This window comes from Triticum urartu, chromosome 3A, assembly GCF_056163025.1.
Source record: "Triticum urartu cultivar PI428250 chromosome 3A, HENAU_Tu73, whole genome shotgun sequence".
Lineage (NCBI taxonomy): Eukaryota > Viridiplantae > Streptophyta > Magnoliopsida > Poales > Poaceae > Triticum > Triticum urartu.
Genome location: NC_141875.1, coordinates 41,119,177 through 41,141,764, shown reverse-complemented (window position 1 = coordinate 41,141,764; position 22,588 = coordinate 41,119,177). Strand labels below are relative to the sequence as shown.

At 49.3% G+C, this 22,588-nt stretch overlaps 1 protein-coding gene across 1 annotated transcript; it reads left to right on the top strand.

The window, feature by feature from the left end:
• Positions 1–1,007: 1,007 nt before the first annotated feature.
• LOC125542593 (RNI-like superfamily protein) lies at positions 1,008–21,843 on the top strand. Its single transcript, XM_087546217.1, has 13 exons — positions 1,008–1,039; positions 10,936–11,088; positions 11,308–11,367; positions 11,549–11,632; positions 11,725–11,855; positions 11,934–12,009; positions 13,165–13,235; positions 13,432–13,518; positions 13,600–13,672; positions 13,745–13,812; positions 13,897–13,965; positions 14,040–14,145; positions 21,497–21,843. The coding sequence occupies exons 1-13, from the start codon at positions 1,028–1,030 to the stop codon at positions 21,560–21,562; spliced, it is 1,056 nt and encodes a 351-aa protein (XP_087402343.1). The 5' UTR covers positions 1,008–1,027; the 3' UTR covers positions 21,563–21,843.
• Positions 21,844–22,588: the final 745 nt, after the last annotated feature.

The following is a 22,588-nucleotide window of genomic DNA, read 5'->3' as shown; positions in this document are numbered from 1 at the left end:
TACTAGCAACATAGCTACAGCTTTGCATGTGACAAAGCTGAGCAGCAGAAAAAAGGAGACATGGAGGAAGCGAAGCGCTCATCGAGTTTAAGATGAGCTGGCGCGCATAGAAAAAAAGAAAGAAAGAAAAAACAAACAAACAAACAAACAAGGATAATGGCGTGGGGCTGTTTTCAATGTGAGGTGGGCTGATGTCATACTTAGATGTGACATAGTTATGTCACATCTAGATGAGTCCTAGACACATCCTTAAAAAAATACTTGGCATTGTCACCTCATGCTGGACATGGCAACGTCAATAGATATTTATGCTAGCTTCCATTGTAACATATGAGCAAATATTGGTATTAATAGAAAAATCAAACTAATAAAGATGGGGTACAAACTCAATAAGAGCCTTGGCGGCACGGTCAATATCACAAGCTTTTTTTTATCACCTCATCCAAACCCAATACTCTCCATACTTGCCTCCGCTTTCTGGCATTGAAACATGTGCGTTGTATCCATGGTCCCTTGAGACATGAAGGTCGTTGAGCGAAACTTTCAGGTGCCTATTAGTAAGTATAACACGACAGGGGAGAGTCTCGTGCCTATTAGCGAGTATAACATGGCAGGGGGGAGTGCCGTTCAACATGCGCTAGATACATTTTTTGACCTTGGCAAGGCAATATAATTTCTAAAACTCTTACACCAAACTGCATTAACTGATGCGTCTAAGTTTCCTCTCATGATAATGATCTCACTCTGTAAAGTATATATGACGTATGTTGATGTGGTATGCTAGCATATTGAGAGAAATCAATAGATACAAAGGATTACACTGAAAGGACACGTGGCTGATGAAAAAAGCAAACGGGACGGAGAACGGGCTTTTTTTTCTAGCGCTGGTAGTCCGGCCTTGATCTAAAGCCATGCGGGAAAATTCCTTTGTGGGCCTCTCGTGCCTCACGTTTCGGGCAAGGAGAAAATTGCCTGCCCGGTCTAAATAAAGAAGAAATGCTCCTCGCAGCCGCAGCGAACCTCGGCGATGGCGGCGGCGCCGGCGAGGCGTGGTGCCGGAAGACCGTTCCCTGAGTGATGGAGCTGATGAGCCCGCGCCCTTCTCTCCGTCAGCCCCTGGTGCCACCGCGCCCTCGCCGCCAACCCCAAGCTCTGGGAGGTGCGTATCGGCCCCCGCTTGCGACCCTTGTCAGCTACTCTCCCTGTTCTAAAATAGATGACTCAACTTTATACTATAGTCAATACAAAGTTGAGTCATTTATTTTGAAACGGAGGAAGTATATATCATCTCCAAAATGGACGACGGCGACATGCTCAAGCCAAGGAAGTAGACCATAATCGTCGGGAGGACGAACATAAAACGGCGATGGGAGGCTGCTGCGGGCATACCAATCGAACCTACCCTCCATCGTAGTCCCGCTCCCCGGCCTAAGGCTACACTTTTTACAGACTTAGTCTTACGGAGAGTGATGGCATTATGAGATTCGTGGGAATGGGGCACCACCCCGGGAATTCAGGGCGTGGGATGAATTAGTTGCTGCCACTATACCTGGCCATACCTCGGGCCGGGCCGGGCTGGGCCTAGCCAAGTCCGACGCAAAAAACCTAGGCCCGGGCCCGGCCCGGCCATCGGGCCTGTTTTCTGGGCCCGAGCCCGGCCCGACCACGTAAAAGCTCGTCGGGCTCCGGGCCAGCCCGGCCCGACCTTTAGAAAAGTGCAAAAATGACAGGCTCGGGCCCGGCCCGGCCATCGGGCTTAAAATTTAGGCCCGAGCCCGGCCCGGGAGCAGCGTCGGGCCGGGTCGGGCTTTTTCAGGCCGGGTCGGGCCAGGCTGGCCGGGCCGGGCTTCCCATGGCCTGGTATAGCTGCCATCTCAGTCTGTAAGAAAGTTGCTGTGAATGCAGTCCGTAAGTGAAGCAATTTCGATGTTGGCCAGGTTTACTCTGTGTACCGAGTCGAGGTGCTGAGCCCGGCCGGAGTCAAGACGGAGGTTGAGCTGCTGGTGCTGGTGTAAAGTCCGGATGTTCAAAGCGGTTGTAGCCCGCTTGGAAGCTGCATGTCGACTCGGTACACAGGCTGGTGCCCCGCGTCGCCCCCGCTCGGGCGACTCGGGCGGGATCTAAAACCCTAGCCGCCGGGGGTCCCCATCCGTCCTCCTCTCCCTCCGCCGCTGCCGAAGGACGCCGCCGGCTATAGCCCGGGGCTGATGGCGGTGGCGGGGATCTTCCCTCTTGCCTGCGCCGTGCGGGCGGTGCGGAGCCCCGCGGCATGGGTGGCTCGGCCGATCTGGCCTGGTGGCGCGGCGGGCCTGCCTTCCGGCGTCGGCTGCCTCGGCCAAGGGCGGCGATGGTGGGGTGCGGCAGCCGGCCCTGCCTCGGGCTGCGTGGCGGCGTTCGGCGGCGGCGGCCGGGTCTGCGGCGACACATCATCTGACCTCGGATCGGCGATGGCGGCATGGAGGGCCTGGTGGTTGGGTCGGCACCATGCGGGTTGTGCCCTCCGGACAGATCTGATCTGGCCGGTGCGGCCTGCTCCATGTGCGGCAGCTCAGATCGGCGGCGACCCGTGCACACAATACGTGATGGAGGTTCTCCGAGTGGATCCGGGTGAAAACCTTGTGCTCAGCTTGATGCCAGGACCGGCGTTGGTGGCACCCTGAGGTGTCATTACCTTCTTGAAGGCATCGCCGTGGAGAAGCTCTAGACCTCTATCCGCTACCTCGGGGGGAACCCTAAATCAGTTGATCGGATGACGGCGGCACGTTGGTGTCGTTTCCTCCTTGGGGGCGTCATTCTTGGAGGCGTACACGGGATCGAGGGACCAGCGGGCGCCTTTTTTTGGTGGAGCGGTACTTCATCCTTCACATTGATGACGGCGGATCTCGGCGGCGTGGTGCAGTGGAGACTCGGCGCCCGATGCGCGGTGATGGACTCGCGCAGGTGGAGGTAGTTGTCTGGCGTCAAGGTGGCGTCGATGGCGGAGTGGCCTGACAAGGTAGAAGCCTCAATATCTGCTCTGAAGACGGACCTGTGGAAGATGGCGGCAACGACACATGTGAGTGCGTCAGACCAGTTTATGCCCCAGACCCGGTATGTGGCTCGGCTGGGGTTTCTGGCTTTTGATGATAGGCTTAGGTGAGTACATCGGGTATGTGGCCCAGATAGCACCCCTTCATCATATGGATAGGAGTAGCGGCATATGTTGTCAAGATGGCGGATTCAGGCATATTGTTGTAATACTTTGTAAGGTCCTCAAAAATAATCAATAAAGTGACCGTATGCATCTCCCAGATGCAGAGGCCGAGGGTCATTCTTCTTTTCTAAAAAAAACACCACCAAATGGGTTGCTGCTAGGTCTCTTTTCGGTATCGCTCAGTCCACTATGTTTTTTGTTTTGCTAAATCGCCATCGATTGAGTGTGATGTTGGCTTCCTATGTTGTATTTATCTCATCCAAAAGTAGAAAACAAGAAAAAAAAAGTTCAAGGATTCAGTGCCAAGGTGCATCTCCACCTAGAAGTGCACAGTAAATTTAAATAAAATACAAAAGAAAATGAAACTTTTGCCATCAAAGACGCTCGAATGCGCGTTGTGCGTGCAAAATGTAGTATTTAAACATTCGAGGAGGTCGTGGCAAAAAAGACAAAATTTGATTTTGGCAAAAAGGAGCATGCAAACTTTGAGAAAAAACTTTGACAATTTTTTTCCAAATAATGCCAAACAAAAATCAGATTTTTTTTAAATTATTCTACTAATTTTTTTTAATTTACTTTTCATCAGATGTAGACGGGCCTAGGCGCAGACGTGAATTACAGGAAATAAACATCAAAATTTCAAATCTATTGGGCTTGCACTGCTAGTGGATATTGCTCTGCGAAACGTCTCCATGTTAAACGGGGCCATGTACTAATAAGTTACTATACTAAAGCGGGAAGCATTTCCTTTTTCTTATTTTCTGGACTTTTTTTGCACTTCTTTTGTTCATTTACGTGGTCAATAGCAAACAGTATCAACAAACAGTAAATATGTATGAACAACACCCACTATGAACAGTACAATCTGTGAACAGTGATCCAAGAAAAAAATACACGTTAAAAAAACTAGGATTCTTTTACAAATTATTTCTCTCTCCCTCCTACACCATCATGTCCATATATGGAGAGTTATTAGGATTTTCTACACATAATTTCTCTCCACCGATGCACCGATGTAGAGTCGCCTCAATCGTCTCCCTAACCTTTCCAGTGATGGTGTTGCCGAGGCACAAAACAATAGACGGAAACAGTATATTTTCATGAACAGTAACCGTGAGGAAAATAATTTCAAGTTATTGACCAATTACTGTTTTTTACACCGCGACATCAGTGAATAGTGCACCAACAATTACCCAGATAAAATCTGGAACAATATATGAATAAACCCAGAACTGCTAACCGAAACGATAATCCAATTAAACTGAAAGCAAATCTGAGTAGCCCGAAATAATAAAACCACTGAAACGGAACAACACCTGAACAAACTGAAAAAACTAACGCATCTGAACCATAAGTCGAAACAGTAACTTAATTGTAACCCAGAGCAATACACCCGAATAAACCGAAACAAAAAACACGGTAAATCAACAATGTGCATTCTCATGAACAGTTATCTAGAAGAAATAAAAAAGCTCCTCCTCCCTCGAACTAACAGAAAAACCAGTGACACGGAACAACATCTGAATAAACCGAAAATATTAACCCATCCAAACTATAAACCAAAACAGTACCTGAATTGTAATAGAGAACAATATAACACAAGTAGCATATTTTTAGTAAAATTATTCTAGAGCTCTAAATCGTTTCGATTTCAATATAAAGATAAAGATATTCCAATTTGTCGGTACAAAATAATTCTAACCTAGATTAATACAAAACACTATTATAATTTGGACGTTGATATGGCGCTGACGTTCGGTCTGGGAGGCTCCCAGATCGAACGAATCGTTCATACTGGAGGGTAGATCGCTCCGAACGAATTCGTTTGGGAGGAGAGGCCCCCAGCGCGAATGCCCCACGCCCCCCACCCTGTCGACCCTACAGCCCGGTAGCTAAAAAAACCAACTATTTTTTTATGCTATGCCAGATTAAAGCCCAGATTTTCACTGCTATGAAAGAAAAATGTCATCAACTTTAAATGCAAAAAAGAAAAATAGTCATGGCAATTTCCATCATCGAAACAAAAAAATGCCATGGAAGATCCATAGTAAAAAATGTCATGCTATTTTTAATTAAATTTCCATAGATTGTATGCACAATTTGAACACAAAATTAAGTGTGAGGAATTTGCCATGGTGTGGTAGTATAAATTGTCATGTTTAGAAAATACAATTTCCATGGCACTAATGAATAAAATTTCCATCATGAAAAATAAAGAAAAAGAAGGGAATTTGCTATGGTCCACGATCTCAAAACATAAATTTACCATGGATTAAAAAAATTATCACATTACATATAATGAAATGTTTACACATGGCAAATTTAGTAAGTTTTTATTCAAAAAAGATGGCCAAATTAGGAGACTTTTTCAATAAAACACATGGCAACTTTTTGGAAAAATGTAACAGATACATGGATTTGTTACCGAGAGTTCGGTCTGGACGCCTCCTAGACCGGACGAGAAGTTTGGTGCGACAGGCTGCCCCCTACGAACTAAATCGTTCGGGGGGAGAGGCCTGCCAGCCCGAATGCTCCTTCTCGTTTCCCCTACAGGCCTTTTCTTGTAAGAAAAAGCCCACAAGAACGAAAAAGCCCTATTTTTGCTGTGACAAAATAGACATTGTTCGTTTGCACGACAAAAAATGCCATGGTCTTTTGCCATGCTATAAAAAAGTTGACATGCTCGCGAGTTCCGAATGTAAGTACACTAAATAGTATGGGAAATCTATCAAAAGTTGTTCAACAATTTGTCATGTTCTGCACAAAAAAATGTTTGTTATCAAATTTGCCATCTTCAACATTTTCTACAAAAATTGCCATGTTCCCATTGCAGCTAGTAGGAGTTCATCTAGAGATTTATTTGATGCATCACCTTATATTAGAAGTAAAAATTGCCATGGCAAAAATAAAGAAAAAAATTGTCGTGCCACTAAAAGTAAACATTGCCATGGCAAAAAAAAAGAGTAAAAATTGCCATGGCAAAATAAAGTAAAAATTTCCATGGCAAAAGAAAGAGTAAAATTTTGCCATGAAAAAATGATATAAAATTTGCCATGGCAAAAAAAGGGTAAAACTTGCCATGGCAAAGAAAGAGTAAAATTTGCCATGGCAAAATGAAGTAAAATTTTCCATGTCATTAAAGTAAAATTTCCATGGCAAGAAAGAGTAAAATTTGCCATCGAAAAAAAAAATTAAAAATTTGCCATGGAAAATAAAAGTAAATTTGCCATGGAAATGAAGCAAAAATTTCATATGATACTTAGAAAAATTATCAACTAAAATTGCCATGGTCTAAAATATACAATTTGCCATGGACTATAAACTAAATTTGCCATGGACCGTAAACTAATTTGCCATGGACCGTAAACTAAATTTGCCGTGGACATAAACTAAATTTGCCATGGTGCATAAACTAAATTTTCCACGATGTGCATATATGAGTCTGCCATGCTATTTAAATAAAAGAACCTTTGCCATGCTATTTTGCCATGTTACTAAATTTTCCACGGTGCATAAAAGAACTTTTGCCATGTTATTTATTGTTTTTACATTCTTTTCTTCAAGGAAAACATCAAAATTTCCATGGTGCATAAAAGTCCGTAAGATCATGGCAACTGTGCATATATGAATCTGCCATGCTATTTAAATAAAATAGATTTCCATGGGATATTAATTTTTTTTGACATGTTCTACATAGTAGGGTCATAACAACTGTCACTACCTAAATATCATGGCAAAAAATTGTCATGATCTACTTGGTAGGGGCATGTCAAGGTCGCTACCTAAAATATGTCATATTTGAGTAATCTACTTTTAAGAAATTTGCCATGCCAATATGTAGAAAACATGTGTCGTGTCACATTAGGAGAAAAATGCCATGCGACCAAATGCAAAATTTATCTATAAATGCAAAGTGTGAGTAGACAAAAAAATATGAATTATGTCATAAGATTATTTGTCGTGTCACTCCACAGAAATTGCCACATTATTTTGAATATTTCTCCTAATTTTGTCATGGCCTACTACTAACCTATCTCTCAACACAAATTAAAACTCAATACGAATCAGCTACCAACCAACAAACAGTTGAAGGCCAATTGATTTGGCAAAAGAACAAGGCAACTACACCAAGTTAGTATAAGAAAATGTCATGTATGTAGTGCGCACTTTCTTCGTCTCAATCATATAGTGGAAAAGAGTTGCCATGACACATGAATTACATTTGCCATGGTTTAATATATATTGACATGCCCCATAAGAAATAGAGATAGTTTGCCATTGTTGGAAAAGGAAAAAAAAGAATTTGCCATTACCCATAACTACAATTGCCATGCTTCCATGAACTTAGAAGCCATGATACATAAAAATCCGAGGGGATTCATGTTCCATAGCTTGCACACAAAGTGAACACAAAAACAAAAGTTGACATGTGAAAAAATTGAACTCATCAGTCATGTTTATAAACTACAATTGCCATGCTTCCATGAACTTAAAATGCCATGGTATGCAAAAGTCCTAGGGCATTCATCTTCCACAGCTTGCACACAAGTGAACACAACAAAAAATGCCATGTGAAAAAATGAACTATGTAATTTGGTTGCACATTGAAAATTTCAACTATCCACTCGACTGATGGTAGAGAGCTCAAATGTCCAACGAACGAACTTGTAGCCTGCCACATCCTCGTGCAGGCAGCACATTTACTGGTGTTGCGCCAGGACCTAGTGCTTGTAGGAGCAACGGCCGCTGCCGGAGTGGAGGCTAGGGCCACCGGGCTGAAGGGGATTCCGGCGCCGCTGAAGGAGGCGCCCAGGTCGGCGAGACGTTCGAGCTTGCCGACGCCTGCATGTGGAGCGCAGCGGCGGCTGGCCGGTGTTGACCTCCTTGCGCGGAGGACGGCGCAACTGAGGCGACGCTGGGCCGTCGCCGTCGCGGACGACGACGATGTAGACGCTGACGACCTCCAGGTGCCCCCGACCTCCCCTCCGTCGTCAGAGGAGTGGCTTGGCGAGTCCGACTGCGGCCGCGCTGCGCGCTCCCGGCGAGCCTCTCCGTCGGCTGCTCCTCGTGCGCTCCCCGACGAACTGCTCTTCCGGCGAGCCTCCCTGTGGCTGGACACCGCGCGCGTCGCGGGGCCTTCCTAGGACGGCTGCTGGGAGGCGCCTGGACGACGCTGCTTAGCCCAGGTCGAGGCTCAACTCCGGGGTAGTTTGGGAGGCGCGACGCCGGCGAGGACACATCAGCCCGCCTCATCTCAGCCACGCAACATCCGGATGTTGGATCCGGTGGAGCTCCTCCCCGCGCCGCCCGCCTCGTGCCCGCCACTGCCCGCCTCAAGTATGGCATGGCCGCCTCGTCGTCGGGGCATGGTGCTCTTCCTCTGTGCGTTGTAGCAAGGAGAGGGGATGGGAGTGGAGGTCTGTGGATTTGTCCGACGGGTGAGATAAGGTAGCGGCGTGGGGCGATGAAAACGTTCGGAACAACCACATCCTTTTCCAAACGGAAGGAATCGATGACGTGGCTGCTTTGACACACTTTAAGATCAGTGTTGTAATCCTGTGGTCAAAAGGTCGTTCGGGGCGAGAGCATGAAACATGGACGTTCGGCACTTGTTGATACCGTATAATTTACATCAACTAATCAGAGAGGGGAGAAGGGGAAAGGGGGGATGGCACAGGAGCACGAATCAGTCCTTTTTTTGTTGGGCCATTACATTTAGCGATAAACGGGACAAGCTTCCTAACATTATACCAGTCAGGATCATATATGGGTATATATGAATGTCCACATCTAGTATTTCAGCATGCCCAGACCGTCCGCAAAAAATTACATACGAACTCTTGTAGCAGAGGAAAAAGCCAGCTTGGCAAACTAGCCGATCGAGACGAGTCCAACCAAGGTTGCGACAAGTGATGCATATTGTCGCAATATAGGAGTTTTTTTTCTTCTTTTTTCATAGATTTGTTTATTCAAAACGTTTTATCTCTGAAACCGCGTATTCGAATCTCGAACCGTTTTCATCATTGGATTCCTTGCGTCGAGATTTTCAAAATTAGATCCAATGTTAATAGGTTTTGACGATTTATTTTTCATGAAAAAATCGAACCGGAAGCACGTTTTTTTCCTTTCCGAGAGGCATGCCTCACACGAAAGCAAACCCGTACTTCCACAAGAAGTAAGTCCCTGCCTCTCACGAAAGTAAAAAAAAAGATTTTTCCTCTTTTCCGAGCGCAGAAGCAAATTCGTACCTCTCACGGAAGGAAAAAGAATAGAAAACATATTTTTTTTCTCTCTTTTTCGAGAGGCACGGCCATCCCTCTCACGGAAGAAAAAAACATGTTTTTCCCCTTTCCGAGAGACTCGGTCGTTTATCTGACGGAAGCAAATCCGAGTCTCCCATGAAAAGTAAATACGTGCCTCTCACGAAAGGAATAAAACGTGTGTTTTTTTCTCTTTTCGAAAGGCATGAACGTGCCTCTCGCGGAAGCAAATTCGTGCCTCCACAAGAAGTAAAATTGTGCTTCTCGGGAAAGGAAAAAAACATATTTTTCCTTTTTCAAAAGGCACGGCCGTACCTCTCGCCAAAAAAATACCTTCTTTTTTTCTTTTTGAGAGGCACGGCCGTGCCTCTCACGAAAGGAAAAAAAAAGATACCGCGGTTTTTCGCACAATTTTTTCGAATCAAAAGCTAAGGAAAAAACCAAAGGAAAATCTAGAAGCTGAAAAAACAAAAAAATCATCTAAAAGCCAAAAATGCATACAGAAAAATAAAACTAGAAACAAAATCTAAATAAAGCGTATAAAGCGTGACACACGATGGCTGTTGAGAGCGCGTCAAGTGACAAGCTCTTAATCCATCCCTCCTAAGACTCAAATGACTCTTAGTGGTTGTTTGGATAATGGAGATAAGCTATAAGATTATAGAAAATGTGTTTTCAGCTGATTTCTAGGAAAACCAGTTTTATCTACTATTTTGTGAATAACCGGTTTATAGAAAACTATGTTTGGTAAGCTCAGCTGCTGGTTGTGGACGACGGCAACGTCTTTCATCTGGGGACTGGCCGTGAGTGCACGGCAGCAGCCGCTTTCCGTCGACGACTCGCCGCGCGCGGACGAAGGCATCGACCGCTTCTTCTTGACGACTCCGGCGTATGCGCATGGCGGTGGCTACTTCCCCTCGCCAACACGGCACGCGCACGGCAGTGAACGCTTCCACTCACCCCGCACGGACGGCGGCATTCGCTTCCATGGACGTATAGGCCGACGGTAGAGAGCTGATGCTCAGGATCAATTTGCATGCACGCCGGCCATCCAAGCTCCCGATGAATGTAAAATTAGCGCTAATGGATTTGTTGCGAAAAAAGTGGAACTGGAAAAAATCAGTTGCGGTGGGTTTCTACGATCGTGTTTTCTCAAAAACAACTATTAGTCATTTTTCACAAAACGCAGATTCCTGGTTTTGTGGAAACCAAATTCTGCTTATCCATATTTTTGGTGGAAAGCCCAAACATGGTTTTAGTTTGTTAGGCGGTTATGTGAGTATGCGGAAAACTAGTACTGGTAAAACTGTGTATCCAAACAAGGCCTTAGAAGGGCTCCCGGAGGCCCGAGTGTGGGCGTAAACCCTTTGTGGGCCTCGCGTGCCTCACGTTCCGGGCAAGGAGAAGTTTGCCTGCCTGCAACAAAGAAATAAAAAAAATCACGCCCTCCCCTCTCCGCAGCCGCAGCGAACCTCGGCGATGGCGGCGGCGGCCGACGAGGCGTGGTGCCGGGAGACCGTCCCCCGGGTGATGGAGCTGGTGAGCCCGCGCCTCCCCCAGCGCGACGCCTGCGCCCTGCTCTCCGTCAGCCCCTGGTGCCACCGCGCCCTCGCCGCCAACCCCAAGCTCTGGGAGGTGCGTATCGCATCACATCCAGCCGCCTCGGCCATCTCCTCCTGCCGCGCTTTCTCTCGCAGGGGTAGCATTCGCCGCGCACTCCCGAATTGGGCGGAGAAAAAGTTCTAGTAGGAGTTTATCTGCTGCTTGACGCATGATTTCTCGATTCAGTATTACTTCTCAAAGTCTATGATGCACAAATGTCTCTCTCACCGTTACCAAATTAATGCTCATCAGGTACTCGACCTGCACGAGACGAAGAAAGCTGGCGAGCGGCTCATTTCAGCGCTGTCACTGGTAATCATCATCATCACAATCCCATCTCCAAGCCTTCTAGACAACATTTTGTTCTATTTCTATGGTCATTCCTTGTATCTTTACTGAGTATAACATCAACCATACTGTAATACATTGCTACTATTCCAAATTTCATTCCTGTCTGATCTGACTAGCCGTTTTGTGTCCCATTCTTGTTCAGGCAAGGTATCGCCATCTCAAAGTCGTGAACCTTGAATTCGCTCAAGATATCGAGGACCGGCATTTTCTCCATCTGAAAGAAACGGTGGAATTTTCTCTGCTCTGTACCTTTTACATATTTTCTAGTACTATCTATGACTAGAAGCTGCAGCTGGTTTAACATGGGATTATTTACAGGGTGCTATCTTACTAGAAGAGTTGGAGCTCCTGAACCTGAATGCGTGTCAGAAGATCTCTGATACAGGGATTGGAGCTGCTACCAGTCTTTGTCCTAATCTTCGGGCCCTGTTGATCTATTGGATTGTCGGGTACGTCACTTGCTGGAGGTTTCCTTTTACTTTACATAACTTGCACTTCTAATCGTGGGACTTTTGGTGGGTGGTCAGATTGACAGACGCAAGCATTGAACACGTTGTGAAGAACTGCAAGCAGATAATCGACTTGAATCTGAGTGGCTGTAAGGTATTGTTACTGTACCATGTTTTGTCAGCTGACAATGTTTCCAGTTTATCTAATAATGAGCCTGTCTATGGTTGTGCCAGGCTAAGCAGTTGATTCTAAATTTGTGCAGTTATATATTTTTGCTATATCGTCTGGTTTCTATAAAAAAAATTGCTATATCAATCTCCAAAAAAACATGATGCTGAATCAAATACTCAATATATATAGGTGGTGCTCTCTTTCTCACATTTTTACTGGAATCTGCAACATTAATCTTCTTTTACTTGAATCAGATGGACATATTTACATTCCTGTTTCATGCTTACTTGTTGTTTGGAACTATTGAATCTACCTTGGAATCTGCAAATCTCTTAGAATGTACTAGGAGATGCCAGATTTGTTGGGGGACTCCTATACTCAAGGCATATAAGACCTGGCATTGCCTATGCCGCAAGTGTGGTAGACAGATACATGCTTGATCCTAGGAGTGGACATATGGATGCAGTATAGCCTATTTTGCGGTATCTAAAATGCAGTCCTAGGAACGGGTTTAAGAAGAATGGCCATCTTAGTATGGATGGTTATTGTGATGCCGATTGAGCGAGTTGTCTTGATGACAGAAGATCAGCTTTAGGCTATTGTGCATTGGTTGGAGGGAAACATGGTGTCATGGTGAATCAAACAGCAATTAGTTGTGTCCAAATCAATGGCCAAAGCAGAGTATAGAGCTATGTCACTAGGACTTGGTGAAATATTATGGGTAGAAATCCTCTATCAGAATGAAGGTGCTGGGAAAAGGTCCTTTGAAGGTGTGGTGTAATAATAAATCAGCTATAAGCATAACCAGTAACCCGATCCAACACGACAGAACCAAGTATGTGGAGATAGATCCTTTATTTATTAAGGAGAAGTTATATGATGGTATAATTCAATTAAATCATGTAATATCAGGGAATCAAGTAGCAGGTGGTCTAACTAAGGGTTTTGGAGTCAGGGAACATAATTTAGCTTGTAACAAAAGATGCGAACGATATCTATCACCCATCTTGACTGGGAGTGTTGGGCTGAGCATAACAGGGTGATAATGAAGCATTACTAGATTGCATCTTACATGTCCAGCTCTACTTTCTCGTGGCTTTTTATCCCACTGACTGGATATATATTACATGTACACAGAATATCTCAGATAGAGGAATACAGCTAGTTGCCGATAATTATCAAGGACTACAGAAGTTGGACATAACCAGGTACGATTAGATTTTTTTTGAGTAATGGGGTTGGCCCCCGATTTCCGTTTTCAAAAACTGAAGTAGTTTCAGCAACGATTAGATGCCAGTACCACATCTTTCATTTCATTCTGAACATTCATCTACTACAACCTTGGCGAGCTTGGGCAGGAAACACAATTTGCACACCTAAATATCCTGTGTGTTGAATTTATAGGTGCATTAAGTTGACTGATGATGCATTGCAAAAAGTTCTTGAGAAATGCTCTGCTCTTGAAAGCTTGAACATGTATGCCCTTTCAAGGTAATATTAAAAATATCTGAGATAGATAATTCTGTGTTGCAGTGAACTTGAGCATCTAACAATCTACTTCACATCATGCAGTTTTACTGACAAGGCTTATACAAAAATTGGATATTTAGCCAACCTCACATTTCTAGACTTATGTGGGGCCCAGGTAACTATTTATTAAATCTACTTCGAATTTTGAACTATCAAACTATTTTGTTCACTAATTCAGGGTTCCCAGAACCTAACTGACGACGGTCTTAGCAGTATATCAAGATGCGGAAGTTTGACATATCTCAATTTATCTTGGTAATACAGGAGCAAACTTTACTTTCTCTAAATAAATTAAGAATTGAACTTGCTGTGATTTATCTCTGGAATCACTACTCACAGGTGCGTACGTGTTACTGATGTTGGGGTGGTAGCTATCGCACAAGGTTGTCGGTCCCTTGAACTACTAAGGTAATGTGTGGTTATTTTGTTCTAAAGATAGTGCATTTGTTGTGGCTTATGCACATTCTGTTTTGTGTATGTAGTTTATTTGGAATACTTGGAGTAACTGATGCCTGCCTCGAGGCTTTGTCAAAATCCTGTTCAAATAGCCTCACGACTCTGGATGTAAATGGCTGTACCGGTATTAAGGTGAGGACTTGAAACCTATTGCTCTAATTTAAAGTAATTTCCCTCAACCAGTCCTCTGCTTTCAAGTCAAAGCTCTGCTTGCCATAACACCATTAAATTCAAAATAATGTTAATTATCCAATTGGATTATGGCACAAGCTGTGACCGTACAAATAAGAGAAACCTTATCTGGCTGTATCCATTCCTGCCAAGCAACGTACAGTTTAGCAAAAGAACTAGAATTTAGTTTCTTTCTGCATTTTCTACATCATGTTTCTAATTAGCTCATATGCCTTGTGCTGTCTGAATGACATTAGGCAATAGGCTTGATGGTTAATCTTAGGGTGTGTTTGGGACAGCTCTCTACTTGATAGATTCTGTGCTGGGAGCAGGTGAAGTCATGCCAAACACCCAAACTCCATATTTTTGGTGGAGTTAAGCTGAAGGGGCCTCTAGACTGTAGTGCATTTCAGTGAAGATGCAAAGACGTTGCTCCACCTCTTTTCTGCACCTCCAATTATAAGTCCGCCCCTGAACTTGAGAGTAAATTACCCACCGAATGCCACTAGACAAAACCCCCCACACCAACCGAGCATTTCTCCCTAAGATCATTTGGTGCCTAGCTCGTTCCCCAACCCTTCTCCACTTCTTTCTCGCTGTCTTTGTCATCCTCCACATCCTCAGCGGCAACTGCCTCATCCACCAGATTCATCCTGAGGTGGCGCCTAGAAGATCGTTGCATCGACCTGCAGATCTCCCCATTGTTGTCTTCCACTCTCGAGTCTCGACAGGCTTGGAGACACTACGCTGACCTGCAGATCTCCTCGCTGGCCTTCACCTCCACCTGATGAACTCTGGGGTTTGCTGTGAGCTCCGCGGTATGAGGTGGTGGTGGATCTAGGAACCAATGGACGATCCAGCGAATTCTCATGTTCTTGATTTTTTTTGTCTAGATCTGGTTTTCCTACTGTGAGTTGTCTAGGGAGCGGCTTATCCATCTCTGTTATGACCGGCTTGGTCTATTCTAGGAAGAGGCCCACCGGGCATTAGTATTAGGGGCTTGGCCCACAAGTTATCTTAGGCAAGTTATGTTAGGAAAGTTATCTTAGGCTAAAGTTATAAATACTCATGTAAGACATCGTTTTGAGGAAGCAATAAAGACTTATTATCTTTTGTTGCCCGGCTCCTAGAGGAGCCGGAAACCCTAGCCGCTGCAGCCAAGCCGCCGCCGCCCTGCCGCCGGCGCACCCGTTCCTCGCCGAGTCCACTCCCTCCTTGCCCCTACAACCTACGCAGTAGAGCCGGTAGGAACCCTAGTCCTACCAATTTGGTATCCAGAGACACCAGGCCGATCATGTCCCAATCTCCATCACCGCCGCCTCTACCATCCACCTCCACCCCGCTCTTGCTGCCGCCGGCCACTTCCACCGCGATGGCGGAGATCGCATCCGGCACCACCATCACCACCGCATCCGGCACCACCATCACCACCGGGCCCATCACCATCGCGGCGGACCCGCCTCCGCTCCTCTCGCCCGAGGAGGTGTCGGGCACCCTGCGGGAGCTTGTCCAGGCGGTCAGGGGTATTACCCTCTACCTCGCCGGGAACCAGCCCCCGCCACCGAGCGCCGGCACCACCGCCTACGGGCCGCCGCCGCTACAGTGGCCCGCCCCGGCCTTCTAGGCGCCCTACGGAGGGGCGTCCCAGCCGCCGCTGCTGTTGCCGCACTACTCGGCTGCGGGACAGCCGTGGCCAGCATGGCCGGCCTCCACCGCGCCGCTGGGGGGCCCGCCCTAGCAGCTTCTCCCGGCGCCACCGCCGGCCCCCACGCCGCAGGCGCCGGTGCAGCAGCTCCACCAGGCGCCGCCGCCATCGACAGTACCATCACCCGCGCCTAGGGCTACGGGTCGGCCCCTGCACCAGGTGCAGTTTCCACCGTCACCATCGCCGATCCCCGCTTGGGCGACCGACTCGTCTCCGGGGCCGGTCTACTCCACGGTGCCGGAACACCCGACGCCCTCCCTGCGGTTTGATCACCCCTCCAGCTCGGCGAACTACGCCCCGGCGCTTCCCGACCCAGCATACGCGCCGGCGGCGACTGCGGCCGCCCCCGGGCACGGCGGGCCGACACCCCCTCGCTTCGCCAAACTGGACTTCGCCACCTACGAGGGCACGAAGGACCCCCTCAACTGGCTCAACCAGTGCGAGCAGTTCTTTCGAGGGCAGCGGACGCTCGCTTTAGATCGTACCTGGCTCGCGTCCTATCATCTTCGAGGCGCAGCGCAGACCTGGTACTACGCCCTCGAGCAGGACGAGGGCGGCATGCCACCGTGGGAGCGCTTCCGAGAGCTCTGTCTCCTCCGTTTTGGGCCTCCTATCCGCGGGAGCCGACTGGCGGCCCTCGGCCGTTTACCATTCACATCTATGGTGCAGGACTACGCCGACTGCTTCCAGGCCCTGGCGTGCCACGCGCCGGGCGTCTCCGCGACCCAGCGCGCCGAGCTCTTTGTGGGCGGTCTGCCGGACCATATCCGCGTGGACGTCGAGCTCCGGGATACCCCCGACCTCCAGACGGCCATGTACTACGCCCGGGCCTTCGAGCAGCGGGCCCAGGCACTGCAGCAGCCACTCGGACGGAGCGGCCGCCAGCTCAGTCGGCCAGCACCGACTTCCTCAGCCCCGGGTCGGCCTCTCCCAGCCGCGACGGCCACACCCCCGGCCGCCACACGGCCCTTCCGTCGGCTGTCACCGGCCGAGCAGCAGGAGCGTCGCCGTCAGGGTCTCTGCTTCAACTGCGATGAGCCCTATACGCCGACCCATGTCTGCCCCCGTCTCTTTTATTTAGAGACGATCGACTACACCAAGGAGGACGACTCGCCCGACCCGTTACATCCGCCTGCGGCGCCCGAGGACGCGGCCGCGGATTCCACAGCGACGGCGTGCGTCGTCTCCCTTCACGCCCTGGCTGGCATCCGGGGCGAGCGGACCATGTTGCTGCCTGTGACGATCCATGGCGAGCGACTGGTGGCCCTACTGGATACGGGCTCCACACACAACTTTCTGCCCGCGTCGACCATGCGTCGGCTAGCCCTCCCGACGACGAGTGGGGAGCGCCTGCGGATCACAGTGGCGAACGGCGATCGCCTCCGGTGCCATGGGCTAGCCCGCGACGTTCCCATCTCCATCGGCGGCGAACACTTTTCCATCACCTGTGCAGGGATCGATCTGGGCTGCTTCGACTTCATCCGCGGGGTGGACTTTCTCCGGACCCTTTGCCCCATCCTGTGGGATTTCGACGCGCTCACGATGACATTCTGGCGGCAGGCCGCCGCATCCGATGGGAGGGCATTGGGGGCGCCGCCCTTGCCGTGCCACACCTCCAGCTGGCTGCCGCGTCCTCGAAGGCCGAGCACCCCCTGCTGGATTCTCTTCTGCAGCAGCACAGCGACCTCTTCGACGATCCGCGGGGTCTTCCGCCTGACCGGGTGTACGGCCATCATATTCACCTCGTACCAGGCTCCACTCCGGTGGCGGTACGGCCCTACCGCTACCCCCAGCTGCAGAAGGATGAGTTGGAGCGCCAGTGTGCCCTGATGCTCGCCGCAGGCATCATCCGGATCTCCACGTCGCCCTTCACGGCGCGGGTGCTTCTCGTCCGTAAGTCAGACGGCACATGGCGCTTCTGCATCGACTACCGCGCCCTCAACGCGCTCACGCTCAAGGACAAGTTCCCTATACCGGTGGTCGACGAGCTTTTGGATGAGCTCCATGGGGCACGCTTCTTCACCAAGCTCGATCTCCGGTCGGGCTATCATCAGGTGCGCATGCATCCGGACGACATCGCCAAGACGGCGTTTCGCACCCACCATGGCCACTTCGAGTTCTTGGTGATGCCTTTCGGCCTCGCCAACGCCCCGGCAACGTTCCAGGCCTTGATGAACGACGTCCTTCGACCCTACTTACGGCGGTTTGTGCTTGTTTTCTTTGATGACATTCTTATCTACAGCGCCACCTGGGCCGAACATCTCCAGCACGTCGCCATCGTCTTCAACGAGCTTCGGGCACACCACCTCCACCTTAAGCGCTCGAAGTGCTCGTTCGGGACGCCTACCGTCGCCTACCTCGGCCATGTCATCTCGGCCGACGGGGTGGCTATGGACGCCGATAAGGTGGCGGCCGTCTCCGCCTGGCCGACACCTCACTCGCCGCGGGCTCTCCGCGGGTTCCTCAGACTCGCCGGCTACTACCGGAAATTTATCCGGGAGTTCGGACTCATTGCGGCGCCCCTCACGCGGTTGCTTCGCCGCGACGCCTTCGCCTGGAACGACGAGGCGATGACGGCGTTCGAGGCCCTCAAGGGGGCCCTCACGACGGGCCCCGTCCTCCAGATGTCCGACTTTGACCGTCCGTTCGTGGTGGACTGTGACGCCTCGGGCGCCGGGTTCGGCGCTGTACTTCATCAGGGCGATGGGCCCCTCGCCTTCTTCAGCCGGCCTTTCGCTCCGCGCCATCTTAAGTTGGCCCCTTACGAGCGGGAGCTCATTGGCCTTGTCCAGGCCGTGCGTCATTGGCGGCCATACTTGTGGGGGCGGACCTTCCACATTCGCACGGACCACTACAGCCTGAAGTTCTTGCTGGATCAACGGCTGTCGACCGTTCCGCAGCACCAGTGGATCAGCAAGCTCTTTGGCTTCGACTTCTCCGTCGAGTATCGGCCGGGCCGTCTTAACACCGTGGCCGACGCGCTGTCCCGTCGCGATTCCGACCTCGCGCCACCTGCCGACGCGTCCGTCGGGACGGCCCTGTGCATCCGCTCCGGGCCATCGTTCGGTCTCTTCACCGACATTCGACGCGCCACTGCGACGGCCGATGACGCCGCACTTCTTCAGCAGCAGCTCGCGGCCGGCGACTTGGAGGAGCCCTGGCGCTTCTCTGACGGACCGCTCCTCCATGGGCGCCGGATCTTTGTTCCGGCGCATGATGATCTCCGTCACCAGGTGTTGCAGCTCGCTCATTCGGCGGGCCATGAGGGTGTGCAAAAAACCCTCCATCGTCTTTGCGCCGACTTCTACATCCCTGGCGATCGTGCCCTGGTCCGCGACTGGGTTCGGTCTTGTCAGACTTGCCAGCGCAACAAGACAGAGACCCTGAGGCCGGCGGGGCTCCTTCAGCCCTTGGAGGTGCCGTCTCAGGTTTGGGCGGATATCTCCTTGGACTTCATCGAGGGCCTTCCCAAGGTGGGGGGCAAGTCAGTCATCCTCACAGTGGTCGATCGCTTCTCTAAGTACGCCCACTTCATCGCGCTGGGCCATCCGTACACGGCGGCGTCCGTGGCCCGGGCCTTCTTCGACGGCATAGTCCGTCTACACGGGTTCCCGACGTCGATCGTCAGTGATCGGGACCCAGTCTTCACGGGCCATGTCTGGCGCGACCTCTTCAGGATGGCGGGTGTCCAGCTCCGCCTGAGTACGGCGTTCCATCCTCAGACGGACGGTCAGTCTGAGGTGGTTAACAAGGTCATTGCCATGTATTTGCGCTGTGTGACAGGTGATCGGCCTCGCGCTTGGGTGGACTGGCTCTCTTGGGCGGAGTACTGCTACAACACTTCTTATCACTCCGCCCTGCGCGTGACGCCATTTGAGGTGGTCTATGGTCGACCACCCCCGCCTATACTTCCGGTCGACCCGGAGATGGCTCGGATGGCGGTTGCGGGTGACCTTATCCGCACCCGTGATGAGATGCTGGCTGAGGTCCGTCAGCGTCTTCTTCAGGCCCAGCAGACGGCCAAGCACTACTACGACGATCATCATCGCGAGGCGGAGTTCGCAGTGGGTGACTGGGTGTGGCTGCGTCTTCTCCACCGCTCTACGCAGTCCCTGGACCCGCGCGCAAAGCGCAAGCTTGGCCCTCGCTACGCCGGGCCCTTCCCTGTCGTGGAGCGCATTGGGAAGGTGGCCTATCGTCTTCGGCTTCCAGCCCGCGCCTGCATCCACGACGTGTTCCATGTGGGGCTGCTCAAGCCTTTCCGTGGCGAGCCACCGGCGGCTCCTCCGGCGCTTCCTCCAACCGCCGATGGTCGCATTCTTCCAGAGCCAGCAAAGGTGTTGCAGGCTCAGCTCCGTCGTGGCGTTTGGTTCGTCCTAATTTAGTGGGCGGGCCTTCCGGAGGAGGAGGCTACTTGGGAGCAGCGTGAGGATTTCCGTCAACACTATCCAGACTTTCAGCTCGAGGACGAGCTGTTTGCGCAGGCGGGGAGAGATGTTATGACCGGCTTGGTCTATTCTAGGAAGAGGCCCACCGGGCATTAGTATTAGGGGCTTGGCCCACAAGTTATCTTAGGCAAGTTATCTTAGGAAAGTTATCTTAGGCTAAAGTTATAAATACTCATGTAAGACATCGTTTTGAGGAAGCAATAAAGACTATTATTATCTTTTGTTGCCCGGCTCCTAGAGGAGCCGGAAACCCTAGCCGCTGCAGCCAAGCCGCCGCCGCCCTCAACCCTAGCCGCGACGGCGCCCTGCCGCCGGCGCACCCGTTCCTCGCCGCGTCCACTCCCTCCTTGCCCCTACAACCTACGCAGTAGAGCCGGTAGGAACCCTAGTCCTACCAATCTCATGATTGAGTTGCGAGTTTGTGAAATCCCTGTTCATCTAATCTTAGTATGGCAAGTAGTATTGCCTCGCAGCGATATCAGTTGGTCTGCAGGTCAAAGCTTTTCAATTTGCGTCTGAGCATTCAGTGCTTCTAACTGATAATAGTTATTCATGGCACGGAGGGATCGATTATAGCTATCTTGGATTACTTCCTTGGTGGTGCCTTGTGCCAAACCGTGGTTCTAACTGAATTAGCTTGTAGAAATTGTAGTTCATCGGAGATGGCTTGCAGCAAATAGCATGTTGAAGCTGTTGATGTGTTTTTCTTAGGGTCGGTTGTTGTGTTGTAGGGTTACTTGGTTAGAAAAGATAAATGCTTCAGTTAGTCACTTCCATGGGTGCTGAAATATTATGTGCTCATGTGATAACCTGCTAATTTGTTTCATGTGATCCAGGCAATAACGTGTATAAGAGTTAAAAATAATAATAACAAGGGTATTTTGGACTTCACATAACGAATGACTATGATATGAAGCTGTAGATAATCCTGTTGCCAAACACACCCATCTCGTAGACATTAAACTCCTTTTGAGAGGATGAGTAAGCTGACCAGGGGGGATAATAACGAATCAAACTCAAAAGTAAATAAATGATAGTTCTTGTGCAGACTACCCTGTTCTTCAATATTCCATAGGTTTTTTAGTCTGAGTTATCACACTTTTTAGTGCATCATTTCTGCAAATGAATTGTTTGATTGACGAGTACCCTTGTTCAACAGAGGAGGAGCCGGGACGAGCTGATCCAACTGTTCCCACGATTGAGTTGCTTCAAGGTGCACAGCTAGAAACAACGGCTCAAGACTTCTGTAGAATTATCGTTACCCTAACTGGCATTCGAAGAAACATTGCCAAAGTGTGTGGCCCTGGAAAAAAACAGAGCAAGACAGTTTTTGCCGGCTGCTGGTTCCTTGTTTGTTTGTTTGTTTGTTGATGTGAGAGAGTTTATCACAGGACCTGTACAATCGATTTTCGTAACATGTGTAGCGTCTCTCCCTTACATTGTTACAAAAAAATTGAAAACCATGGTGTACTTATTTTATACATGAACAAATCACCTTTTTCTTTATTCAAAGTTTCGCATAGTCTGGTGATCATTTTAGTTGTGAAGGAGACCAATTGACGGACGCGCTAAATGCATTATTACTGGCCAGTGCTTTTCCTGGGATAGAGGCAAAAACAGAGTTTAAAGGGGGCAATTCTCGCTGCATGGGGTAGATTGTCAGCCTCGTAGCTTGGGAGTTTGGATTTCAACTTATGAGTGATAAAATTGCAAGCTGTGGCCAACTTTTTTTGCTGGGAGGGTAGAGAGTAGAGAGGGTGGCCAGATTGATGGCGCTTTCATCTGTGTCTGGAACAGGGAAGTTGTTTTTGATGGCCTCTCTGGTACTCCCTCTGCTTCAAAATAAATGACTCAACTTTGTACTAACTTTAGTAGTACAAAAGCTAGTACAAAATTGGATCATCTATTTTGGAATGGAGGGAGTATATGGTAAAACCTTGTGCCACGTATGTGGGAGGGTAAAGAGAGTTTAACCCGGTTTGAACGTGCAAAAACATCTCAAGCGACCTGAGAGTCAAGTCAAGTCAAGTCAGGTCCCTAAAAAAAATGCTTGTCACGGCAGGCAGACGTCTTACAATAAATCTAGTCATGCAGCAGCTTGGTCCAATTGCAACTTGTAAGAACAATATTATTTTCTAAAACAAAACAAAAAAGGTTGCAACTTGTAGTCACCGTCCTAAAGAATTTAGTGACGCGGCTTAGTGTAATTGCAGCTGGTGGCGCCCGTCGGTCCGACCCATGCGCCCGGCGT

Excerpts from the sequence above, each read along its gene's own strand:
- LOC125542593 (XM_087546217.1), top strand. Across the intron at positions 11,368-11,548 it reads TCATTTCAGCGCTGTCACTG|GCAAGGTATCGCCATCTCAA; the intron begins GTAATCATCATC and ends ATTCTTGTTCAG. Across the intron at positions 14,146-21,496 it reads ATGGCTGTACCGGTATTAAG|AGGAGGAGCCGGGACGAGCT; the intron begins GTGAGGACTTGA and ends CTTGTTCAACAG.